Below are 12,904 nucleotides of genomic sequence, written 5' to 3' on the forward strand. Positions count from 1 at the left end.
GGTTACATGGTCTTGGTATCAACTTAAGTATGGCTTACCCAGCTGCTGAGCGCATGAACAAAAGGAAAAACAATGGGAAAAGTTTGTTAAACAAGATTTGTGAAAAAGGCCCCAGACAGCTATTCTTTGGGACAGAGTAACATGTCAACTGGAGAGGCTAGTCCAAGTGCTACCACCACTGGAACTCGGAGCACCCTAACCACTTACCCCAAGCAAGTGTCCCCAGCTCTAGAAGGGTAAGTAGCATAACACCCAGCCTCAGAGCACGACTGCCAGCCAAACTAAAATCATTGCACTGGACAGGAGAACTGGCAGGAGGGAGCCTGAAAGCAAAGCGTGAGTGTAGCCACGTCTGGCTGTTTGGGAAGGCTCAGCCCCCTACCCCAGTCTAAATCCTCTGCCATGTAGGGCAACGTTACTATCACCTACTAAAATTACAAACACTTAAGTCGATATGAAGGCAAAATGATATTAATGTCTAGTAGACATCAAGATTTAATATCTGAGTTTTGCTGTTTTGAGATTGATTTTTAAAAAACTTCTGTTTTGTACTTTGCTACAGTCAAATTCAGGATGGATACAGTGACCTTTTTGTTTTGTACAGAAATAGTATGTTTAGACTACAACATGCAATGTTCAGTATTTAGCTGAAAGACTTCATGTGTAGGAAGGGAACATTATAAAAGCCTACATCAAACTTAAGGTGAAAATCACTAACGCAACACGTGATCCTCACATTTTTATTAAGTATGTTCACAAGCAGTCATCTGCAATAGCTCTTTATAGGCTAACATGATGTTATCTGGCGCACACACTATTTTACCTTTGACAAATTTGTAAAGTTCAATTATTGTGCAATTACAATTTTAAATTTAAGTCTTGTATGTTGGAATATTCATTCTCAAAGTATCTTTTTGTAATGGTTGTTTAGTTCACATATAGGCCATGGATTTGTGAATTTGGTAATTTGGACCAAACTACTGTTTTCATTTTAGAAATAACACAATTAAGGGAAATTTCACTCATTCCGCAACAAAGAATACTCATTGCTAAGGTATAATCAGTAAACACACTTAATGATAGTTACTGTAATATATTTTCAAGAACAGAAGTCTTGCTCCAGGACACATGAAACTTGCTAAAATGTCTCTCAAAGTATTCCAAAAGTAGCAATCAAATTATGGAACACTATACATTTAGTAGATCCACATTTTTTGATAGAACCACCACTTTTCAGTAACACCAACTGTTCTGTAAACATTAAATATTTTACATAACTAAATCCTTTCCTGCCTAGCTAAGTGCAACATCACTCAATTTACAAGTTTTTAAAAAATGAAAGCTTTTGTATGAAAACCAAAATCTGTAACTTGGAACTTGTTAGTCTTAATCCCACGATTCAGCTGCACTTGTAGCGTATGACATAGTAAATCCTCCTGCGTTCATGTCTTTGTCTTGGAAAGTCTAGGAAAAAAAAGTTGATACTAATTTGTATACATTTAAATTTTATTTTAGAAGTTCATCTGTTTTAAACTGAGTCAAAACTATACAACAGGACTATGTATGCACGCCCAGCAGAAAATCCATTAGTGATTTCCCTTTTGAGACTGACCTGTTCTCCAGTGTCAGGCACTTGGGCTGCGGCTGCCTCCTGGGAAATGAAGGCAGTTCAGGATTGTCCACAGGATTATGGGGTTTGGCGATGCCTATTCTGGTATTTGACCAGATGATATGGAAACAATTCCTGGGTTCAAGCATCTCCACTGCAATCCCCCCAGCGTATTTCCTGATCTAGTCTGTAGCAAGTTGATCTATTCTTGTATAATCCCATCTTTGAAAGAGGCTGTTCCAGATCGAGCTGTTGACAGCACTCATGGTCACCTGAAAATTACCTACTAAGTTGATGCTCTAGGACATTCTGTAAGACTGGCAGATAGAGCTACCTGATGGAATGTTATGAGGTGTCAATTCTGGAGAGTAAAATTTTCTTGACTAAGGCAAAGGGGAGAACTGTGCTTCTTCTTGAAATAAATCACTACAGTTGTGTTGTCTGTCATTACTTGATTTGTCAATGCATGCAGCAGAGTTAGAAAACTACTGTGCACACAAGGCAATTGGCTCCGAGTTGTAGAACATTTAAATGGAAGTGACTTTTCAGGTGAATCAAGAGCCTTATGTCTGGCAGTGGTCTATTTGTAAGGAATTCTCAGGCAACCTGTACTCTCATGTCCATGTGATATCTGATGTGTACTGATTTCAGTCACTTTTGAATGGACTGTAGGTGAAGTCCAGTGTGTGATGGGATACATATAGAGTCTGAGGCATGCTTTTATAGGTGTCTATGGGTAAGTGTACAGATGGCTGACGTCTACCAAAATCCAGAACCTCTCCTCAGTAAATAATTCCTTGCTATTCTCAGATCTAATCTGATTCCTATTAATTTGATATGGTTTCACATGATAAGGCATTTGATATGGTTGTGCATGATCTTATCAATAAATTAGGCAAATAAAACTTACATGGGGCTACTATAAGGCAGATGTATAACTGGCTGACTAACCATTGTCAGAGTAGTTAACAGCTCACAATCCTACTGGAAGGGCATAACAAGGGGGGTTCCACAGGGGTCTGTTTTGGGACAGGTTCCATTCAATATTTTCATCAAAGATTTAGCTATTGGCATAGGGAGTACGCTTAAGTCTGCAGAGGACACGAAGGTGGGAGGGGTTGCAACTGCTTTGGAGGATAGGGTCATAATTTGAAATGATCTGGACAAACTGGAGAAATGGGCTACGGTAAATAGGACAAACGAGAAGTACTCCACTTAGCAACAATCAGTTTCACACATACAGAATGGGAAGTGACTGTCTAGGAAGGAGTACTGCAGAAAGGGATCTAGGGGTCATAGACAAGCTAAATATGAGTCAACAGTGTGATGCTGTTGCAAAAAAAGCAAACATGATTTTGGGATGCATTAAGAGGAATGTTGAAAGCAAGGCACGAGACGAAATTCTTCTGCTCTACTCTGCACTGATCAGGCATCAACTGAAGTATTGTGTCCAGTTCTGGGCACCACATTTCAAGAAAGATGTGGAGAAATTGGAGAAGGTCCACAGAAGAGCAACAAGAATGACTAAGTCTAGAGAACATGACCTATGGAGGAAGACTGAGGGCGACATGATAGCGGTTTTCGGGTATCCAAAAGGGTATCACAAGGAGGAGTGAGAAAAATTGTTCTCCTTGGCCTCTGATGATAGCACAAGAAGCAATAGAAAACCAGAATCAAGGGAGGTTTAGGCTAGACATTGAAAAAACTTCCTGTCAGAGTATGTCTAGACTACGTCTAGACTACAGGCTTTTGTCAACAGAGGCTTTGTCGACAAGAGCGTCTAGACTACATCCAGTTCTGTCAACAAAGCAAGCTGCTTTGTCAACGTGAGAGTGTAGACACAAAGGACAGTGTAGATGCAATAATGCCTTCTGTCGACAGAACTGTCAACAAAAGGCGTTAATTCCTGAGTCCCTTCCAGATCTATTTCTATGAATTCTATTGTTTAGGTCTTCAAAACTGTCAAAAGTTGCCAAGGAAGAAGCAGAGGTTCCAACACAAGCAGCCCTTTTACTCTTCTTCCTCTACTGAACATCCAACATCAGCCTCGCAGCAGCTAGTTTTATGCCACTGTCAAGAGCTAATTTGGAGTGATTCCAAATTTCAGATTTAGAATGAGACCCCATTCCTTGATAATTCCTTTGTTAGAACCCCAGGACAATTTTATGATTCTCAACCTGCAAGATGACTTCTTCCACATTATGATTCATGCAGCATATACAAAATATCTCCAATTCAAAGTAGAAGTGTCTTACTAAATACAAAAACCTTCTCTTTGGCCTTGCAATAGCACCAAGAGTGTTCAAATATTTAGTAGTCAGCTCACATGAGGAGACAAGGAATCCAGGATACCTGTATCTCGATGACTGGATCATTTAAGGAAGACCACCACAATAGGTGAATAATTCCACTTGATACTAGAACTTACTTTTCACACTGGGTTTTGGGATCAGCAGAAAAGTCCCTTTGTGGATTAAAGTAGTAAGCAAAGGGCCTCTGTCTGGTGAAGCTTTATGATTTGGCTGTGTTATCTTAAGAGCAAACAAGTACCGTGTGGCTCAAACTTGAGAATGGTTTCACAGACACCTTAAAAAGGTCACAACATTCAAATGGGAAGGTCATCAATGATTGTTTCTATCTCTTTTACTATTCCTGAATATAAAAGCATGGAGACTTGTATGGGCAACCAAAGTGTCTATTCACTGTCAGAAATGCCTAATACACAGTAATATTTGGATCACTAGCTATGCATCAGATACAATGGATTTCAGAACCTCCATGTGTTCTTGTGGGAGCTATTCTATCAAAATATTATCGCCTCATTTGTACAAGTGCCTAATAATTTGATACAAAGATTCAAAAACCCAGTTTAGTATGGAACTCTCCTATCAAACAAATCATGTCATGGTGGATCTGTGTCTCCTGTAGCCATTGTTGTAAGCCTTTGTTATTTTTAAAGCCACCATAATGTTTACCTGATTTTTAGATGAGGGTGCCACAGATAAGAAGAGGAGTGTGCTAGCCAAGCCTGGAGTAGGGATGTTTAAAGAGAAAAAAAGCCCACCAGGGAGTGAGGGCTCCAAGCTGAGACCAAGAGGTTTAGGGTGCTAGAGGGCCTGGGCTGAGACCAAGAGGTTTGGAACACAGAAGTGTGTGGGGACTCTGGCACTCATGGTTTGGAAGTGTAGGAGAGAACTTGGGACTGGGACTGAGAGACTCAGAATGCAGGAGGAACTTGGAGCAGGAGTTTCGGGTGTATGTGTGGGGGGCGCTTCAGGGTCCAAGCTCTGGGCTGAGCTTACCTCAAGCAACTCCTGGAAGCAGCATATCCCCCCTTCCAGCTGCCTCCTTTGCAGAGGCACAACTAGACAACTCAGTGTGCTGTCTCCTATCCACAAGCACCCCTATGTAGCTCCCTTTGGCCACAGTCCACAGGAAATGGGCAGTGCTTGGGTCAGGGCATGAGCCCTTTGGCTGCCCCTATGCATACAGGCCAGCCAGAAAGGAAACATACTGCTGCTTCTGGGAGCTGTGCTGAGCAGGGCAAGCTTCAGGCCCCACTCTCCAGCAGGAGCCCAGGGACTAGATTAAAATTACTGACATGTCAAAAGCAGCTCACAGGCCATAGATTCTCCCCCACCCTCCCTTCTTAGGGTTTCTCAAATATCCACCACAATCTGAGTAGCAGCACCCATCATTACTGAGGCAAACTGTTTCCTAATGTCAAAAAAGAGCAGCAAGGGTGATTGTCAGGGTGGTCACTGAATTATTGCCCAGTACAAAGAATCTCTTCAATGCCTAAGTACCTGAAGTATCAGCAACAGAGTCATTAGCACAAGAGTCACGTGCACAGATAATAGCACCAGAAACTGGAAACAAGGAAGTATGGATTGACACTTCTGGGTGCTTGGTGACTGGTTTATACCAATACTTTAAAGGGACCTGATGTGAGCCATGAACTGCCTTCTGGATGAGCAGCATGAGAGATTTTGTGGCATGGTCAGGTTTTGTATTCATTTTACTAGGTCCAACAGATGATGACATAGGCTCCTGTTTGGTTTCTATAGTGTACTTTTTTTTACCCCTTTCTGAGGCTGGATATGAGGAAGGTCTAGGCTGCTGTACGTGAGTGTGGTTAAAAAATTTCAGTCTCCTGGAGAAAGAACACCAGGAGCTTGGAGTAGGGCCACAGCCCACAAAAGCACCAACCAAAGCTGTTCAGGCTCGGTAGGGCCTTTTGTCTCAAGGAGGCTCTTTCTAAGCTCTCCAGGAGAAAGATCAAGATTGATCTCTCTTGATTCAAAGATGGTGGTGAAAAAGGAGCAAAAGATCTGACTATATACTTGGGATGTGTCCCTTTCCCCATCAGATAGAGACAGATAGGATTTGTGTTTTTAAATGGAATAGCCACATCTTAAGAGGGGCCTGTTTTGAACCTTGAGGACAACAATTCAGCCACTGCTAATTGATCCCAGTAACTTGAGTTCCCTAAATACAATAGCAATAGAGGTGGGATTTTGTTGTTCTTAATTTTTAAGGCACTGAATAAAGAAGACTGCTAAACTGCATCAAGGAAAAAGATGCACAAGGTCAAAAGTAATCTGGCACAGCAAGGGCTCCACCTTGCTGTCATGGGAAAGAAGAAGAAATTAAGGGATGGTTGGGTCCACTCCATCATTTATGCTCACAAGTGGATGCTAGAAGTGCAGACATCCTCAACAGATACTGGTCAAAACACATCCAGTCTTGAGTACATGAACACCGTAAGTAGAAACCATGTGGCCAATCGCTAGAAGAACTCTGACTAGACTGCTCATCTCTTATAGCTATATTTTCTATTTGGGGCACTGATGGTTTTGTACAAAACAGGGGAATAATGTGCTACTTTTGTTTATATATGAAGTAAACCTGGTTCTTGAAGATTACCTCTACCAAGAATTGTGTCCTCCAAGAGCAGTCATTTTGGAGATTTTTGCTGCCATAATTGCAACTAAATATGTCTTGAAGAAAATACAGGGCATTAGAGGTCACTGGTTTCAATGGCTGTGTCTCAGAATTCATTTACAAAATCCCAGGTATGGAAGACAAGGCAGAATACCTTTAGATAATCTACTGGAGACTTGTAAGAGACTCAGTTGTGACAGATGGCAGAACAAGGAGCAATGGTCTCAAGTTGCAGTGGGAGAGGTCCAGGTTGGATATTAGGAAAAACTATTTTACTAGGAGAATGGTGAAGCACTGGAATGGATTACCTAGGGAAGTAGTGGAGTCTCCATCCCAAGAGATTTTTAAGTCTCGGCTTGACAAAACCCTGGCTGGGTTGATTTAGTTGGGATTAGTCCTGCCTAGGACGGGGCTGGACTCAATGACCTTTGAGGTCTCTTCCAGCTCTATGATTCTAAGAGCTTGTATTTATAATATATATGAACCTCTTAAATCCAGTAACTCTGGGAAACCAGATATGCTCAATTAAAGATTTTGCCAGGCCTGGGAGGTTGCTATTGGGTCTGGATGTGAGAATACAGGTGCTTACCTGCCATCACATTCCTGGGAGCACACACAGCTCCATGCTCCCTGCCACTCGTAGACATTGCCCCTCAATGCAATGGGAGCGGTGGGGAAAAGCCTCAGATGAAGCAGCTCTGCACACTGTCACCCACCCAGCTTGGTGGGAGGGGGAATGGCAACACATACAGCCACTTCCTCCTCCATACTACAGGCATTCCCAGATGAGACACCTACAGTATGGAGATTTAAGTGTACTATTTAACTCTGAGATAAGATCTAATTGTTGAAAGCCAGACCCAAGACCAGGCCATCCTATAAAGAAACAGAGAAGCTGAAAAATGAATTTTCTTAAAATCAACCTAAAAAAAGAAAGATTCTGTTCTAGTCCTTGTCTTTCCATGATCATGGCCTTATGGTGCAAGGTAAACATGGAATTATTTTGTACAGCCTCAACTTTGTTTCAAATGAATGTAAATACATCTACATAGTTCCCTGGATATCATCTAGAAAAGTATCAGAGGGGTTGCTGTATTAGTCTGTATCCACAAAAACAATGATTCTTGTGGCATCCTAAGTATTTACTTGGGTTTTGGCAAAAGCTCACTATCAGTTGCATGAAGCGGAATTTACAGGCAGACAAATATACTGGACATGTGACAAATTGGGTTTTTACCTATGAAAGCTTATGCCCCCCAAAAATAAGTCTTTAAGATGCCACAGAACTGCTTGATGTTTTTGTAAGACAAGTCAGAAGGGTACAGTAGTCTGGAAACGGTCATCTGCTATCTTATTAGCAGATAGTTCATTCAGCATACTTTTTTTAGTGTCTCCTTTGATGTGGATGGCCTCCATGGAGCTAGCCAGCTTTACACTTGAGATATCATTTAGATAATCTGGGAAAGGATGTTTGCAAACTTTATCTGACTGAACCCAAGTGTGTCTAGGAAGGCAATACAATAGTGGTAGGGGTCTGGCCAGAGAAGGCATTGTCCCTTCTGATGTATAAACATGTTTTTCCCTTCATTTTTGCAGCCTATAAAGATAAACATGCAGTTGCACTACGACTATAACTTTCATGAAATAACTGTTTTTCTTCTTGCTTGTTCTCACTTGTTCTATAAAAGTACTTTCAGGGACATACACTTTGTAATCTCTGTAACCTGCTGATTCAGGAAATCTGTAGTGAAGAAAATTTTGTAAACAAACCGGGGGAGGAGGGGTAATAATATTCATCATGTGCCTGTTAATAGTCATTGTATAGGAGTTAATATGATTAAATAATGATTTAAGGGAAACAGCGATAAATGTGTGAATTAAACATACGAAAATGGATGAAGGAGTGAAACTGATGCCAAAATCATTGCTCACTCTGAACGTCATGTTGGGGAAAAGAGGTGGAACCAGTATTTACAATAAAGAGGTCCATTTACTCCATCTGCTCTTGGGTTTCCTGTTTCTTCTCTAACATCTACGTCCTGCTTTGAGCAGAGGGTTAGACTCACTAGATGATATTCTGACCACCTCCAACCTTAACCTTATATGATTTTTCTATATGAGCTACTTGATGGACTGCATAAGTTTGGGTAGTACCTTCATTTTCTCTTGCATCTGCTGTTGGAAATAGTTCCAAACCCTTAAAAGAAACCACACACTCTAGTGTAGAGTCTTGCCATTGGAGTAATCCCTGTTCGTGAGAGCAGAAGACCTAAGTATCTATAAGTAAAATATAATGATGTTATATATGCTAGATCTTTTAAAAATTTTCTATATTGGGAAGACAATGCCTGTCTCCTTATAGATCAGATATTAGGCTGATAATTCTCAGACAAAGGAAGAGCTCTTCCTTAAATCATCAATGCCAAGCATTCAGAACACTGTAAACAGAGGGACTTTGACTTGTTTACAGAGAGGTCCACAAGCATTGCATTTTGATTAATGTGTTCTCTAAAGAAACTTCTGAGTCAGTTTCAGTGTGTTCACTAAAGTACTGAGTAATGGGTATTATTTTATATGGGAAATGGTGAATTTAATGAAAAATTAAAAAACTGCTTTGACGAGAGCCAAACAGAATATAGTTTGACAGATTCACGGACATTAGCAATTCAATCTTCATTGACTTATCCTGTCTTTCAAAGTTTAAAACCTTGATCGACTTTAAAATTATATTAGAATACAAAGTATGGCTCTGGACACCAACTATTCCAAATGACAGGTTCTTGCCCTTTTTTGATGGATGGGAGGAGTGCTTTCATTTTCTGGGCATTCCAGCCTTCAGTGGCAAATGGTTTAAACTCAGGTAGCTAGGAGATGTTGGCAGGCAGCCAGGAGAGCCAATGGGAGAAGGTGTTGAGATTAAACTTGAAAGAAACTCTGTTTGCTGTATTGTTTTCTATGGGTGTGTCTAGACTACAGAGTTTTTTTTAGAAAAAAGTAGCCTTTTTCGAAAAAACTTCACCTGTGTCTAGACCGCAGCTGCATTCTTTCTAAAGTAAATTGAAAGGACGCGGTAGTTTTTCTGATTGTAGTAAACCTCATTTTACGAGGACCACCACCTTTTTTCGAAAGTACTCAAAAAAAAGCGCTACTGAATGCGAACTTTGCTTTTCGAAAGAACATCTAGACTTCAGAAAAAGCGGCTCGCTTTTTCAAAAAGTCTGCTTGTAGTCTAAATGCTCTCTCTCAAAAGAGGCTTTTTCAAAAGATTCTTTCAAAAAAGGCTTGTAGTCTAGACATAGCCTATGAGTTTAAGCCAGGAGCTAGGGGGAACAAGATGAATCAAACCAAGCAGGAATACCATATGCCTACTTACTTCATGTATCTGTACTTCAAGGACCATTGAATAGATAAACTTTCCCTATTTAGACACGATCAGTTTATTTTCTTTGTTTGGTTGAACTGCTCTGTGCTAAGTCCAGGTGTTCTCTCTCCCTCCCCCCCGCAATACACTGTAACTAAACTGAATCCCAGGGAAACAATTCTCTGTGCTTTAATCTGTTTTTCCTCAGTTGCTCTGTAACACCTAGCAAACAAGTATGCTTTACCAAGTATGTCTTTTTGTTTTGGTAATAAAATCACCTTTAAGGCTATGATCTGATTCTTATGTCCTGGAAGGCAATAGGTAGTCTGTGTATGTATGCCTAAGACTGAGAAGTCAGCTATCAGAGATTAATTTTTTTTTTCCAAGCTCTCGTGGTAAGAGTTTGGGGTACCCCTGTGGAAAAAGTTACCAAGTGCTTCCGTCCTGGGTTCAAGAAGAAAAGTTTTTTCCCCCTCATTCGGATGGTGGCAGCTACCTCCGAAGGCCAAGGAATCTGTGACCTTGGAGAGCTTTTAAGCAGAAGCCGACAGAGGCAAGATGTTTTAACGTCTCTTGAGGGCCCCCACTTTCTGCACTCTGATTGCCAGAGTGGGAAACTGCCTTGACACCCTTAACTCTAGATGATATCTTTCAGGTCCGCTGATCTTTCCATTCTTCAGAAACCAGGAAGCCAGATATGGAGTAACCTGAAGCTATACGAGATGCAGCACAGACATCATCCTCTGTATCCACCTTTTTAAAATTGGTGGCGTTTGAGAAATGAGACATACTAGCCCCTAAAGTGTTTGTGGAAGCAGGAAATCTGATCTGTATTGAGACACTGTGAAGTGGAACATCCTTAAAAGATATCAGGCCTTCCACTGGTCAGTGAGGGAGATGCTAGAGCTATCTTTTAGAAGTGATTGAACCAAGAGATTGAGGGAATTTTTGGACTTGTACGTTATCAGATCTTGTTCAGTGGAGTTTGTTGAGTCTCAAGAAACAAAAAGAACTGGCTTCTATGTCTAAACAGGCCCCCATCATCAGAGGCATCTCAGGAGATGTGGCATGAAAGGAAGGTCCCAACAGTTCATGTCCAGAACTATGGAAGAGCTCCATTTCTAAAGGTCTTGAGGTGTTTTCTGATCAGCTGCACTAGCCTTTGGTTTCATTTTATGGCCTACTCGGACACAATCAGGATAAGCAGAAGAAAGTGGGCTCATTTGGTCAAAAAAAAAAAAACAAACAGGAATTTTTGGGACAGGAGAGATATCGGCCAATCCTGTCCTAAAGTTATACAATGAAATGGCAATAATAACGAATGAGGTGGAAACAGTGAACCAGGACTTAGTTTTCAGCACTGCAGGTAGAAAAGTTTAATGCAGGGCTGAAATGGAAGGTGGCCAAGCCCTGAGTCTCATGGACAAATCTGAACTGCTCCCAGTATGCACAGGGAGACAGAGAACCCAAATGTCTTGAAATCAGAAGAGTCGTCAGGATCTATGTTCTACAAAAACTTCGTAGTTGTGCCCATCACTATCATGTCTAGATAAAAAGCAATGTGCTCACTTCTATATACACCATCACCTCCCAGTTCAAAACGATGAACAAGTGAGCCATACTAAAGCAGCTCAATAGAACTCAGCATGTATCTCCTTCACGCAAGGCAGATACAACAATTCCACAAATGTAATTGCTGCTTCTAGGTTAGTAGCTTCAGTATAGCTAAGTGTCAGGGCAGGGGAATGAGAAACAGCTTAAAACAGCCTCCTTTTCAAATACAAAGTTAAAATTCAGGCTCTTTTGTAACACCTGAGAACTGTCTATCTTCACCCTTGAATTCTATACATAGTTGTTTATTATTTCAAGTGCCATCTTGACCAAACTGTCTCAGCTACTCAAACTACAATATTAAAGGACAAATGAAGGCATTCTACACTGATATGGATCTAGCTTTTGTTCCAAACTTACTTTTCGAGTATCAACAGATGCAAAGATATTTCCTCTTGGATTGCTAAAGCCCATTCCATGAGTACTAAAAGCAATTTCTTCCAGCCATGATGGAACTTCCTGCTGAGCCTACAGAAGAAAAAAAAACACTCAAATTTAAATGCTAATTAGATTGCCAAACTACGTATTAAGAGTTTTTCAAGTGCATCACAGAAAAAATGTCTAGTTCATACATTATAATGAAGTCTTAGTAGTATATGAAAAAAAGAACATATTAAAGTTAAGTTGTAAAAAACTGGACAACATACATCTGAAAGAACTTTAACCAGAGGTTGGGCTATGTGACTGTCTGAAACAGAATCGAAGAAAGAAATCGCTTTGCCAATGTTCCCACAGCGTCCAGTTCGTCCAATTCGGTGAACGTATTCATCAATAGTGGAAGGAAGATCAAAATTAATAACATGTTGAACATTTTCGATATCCAGGCCTCTTGCGGCTACTGAAGTTGCAACAAGCACAGGACATTTTCCAGAGCGAAAATCCCAAAGAGCCTCTTCTCGTTCTCTCTGCTCTCGATCACTGAAAACAAAGTAAGTATTGGTTAGAATACAGATTTCTCTCTAAATGCTACAGATTAAGATACAGCAAGTGAAAGATCAACAAAAGCTATGCATATTAAGACATGCGGGCTATACTGGTTAATGAATGCTTCAAATGTTATACAACCAAACTGGCAACATTTCACTGAGAAGTAAAACTATTAAAATACACAACAGGGATGCTTAACTTGTACCTTTAGAGATAAATTCAGCTCTGCAGACTTCCAGCAAATTGTTTCGATAGGAGCACCTCAGGTCAGACCTGAGAGTACAATGATCACCGCAGCACTCTCGCAAAATGCCCAGGGACAGGTGCAAGGGACATGGGGGTAGGGGCAAAGGTGATAATCACTCCAGGGCCTGGCAATACAAAAGGGGCCAGAGCTCCTGGTCACTGCTAGTGTGGCAGCAACGCCCACTGGAGTCTTGGTCCCTTGAAAT

The 12,904-nt window shown here is 40.9% G+C and overlaps 1 protein-coding gene across 7 annotated transcripts in view; it reads right to left on the minus strand.

Moving 5' to 3' along the window:
• Positions 1 to 726: 726 nt before the first annotated feature.
• Positions 727 to 12,904, minus strand: part of DDX4 (DEAD-box helicase 4) — a 115,040-nt gene continuing 102,862 nt past the window's right edge. For all 7 annotated transcript variants that reach the window (XM_075932449.1, XM_075932451.1, XM_075932452.1 and 4 more), the window contains 3 exons: positions 12,173 to 12,443; positions 11,886 to 11,993; positions 727 to 1,464 (listed from right to left, as the gene is read on the minus strand). In XM_075932449.1, the coding sequence (XP_075788564.1) occupies positions 1,387 to 1,464; positions 11,886 to 11,993; positions 12,173 to 12,443 (457 nt within the window). In that variant the 3' untranslated portion in view covers positions 727 to 1,386. The remainder of the gene's footprint in view (positions 1,465 to 11,885; positions 11,994 to 12,172; positions 12,444 to 12,904) is intronic.

The sequence above is a fragment of the Pelodiscus sinensis genome, chromosome 6 (genome assembly GCF_049634645.1).
Source record: "Pelodiscus sinensis isolate JC-2024 chromosome 6, ASM4963464v1, whole genome shotgun sequence".
NCBI lineage: Eukaryota > Metazoa > Chordata > Testudines > Trionychidae > Pelodiscus > Pelodiscus sinensis.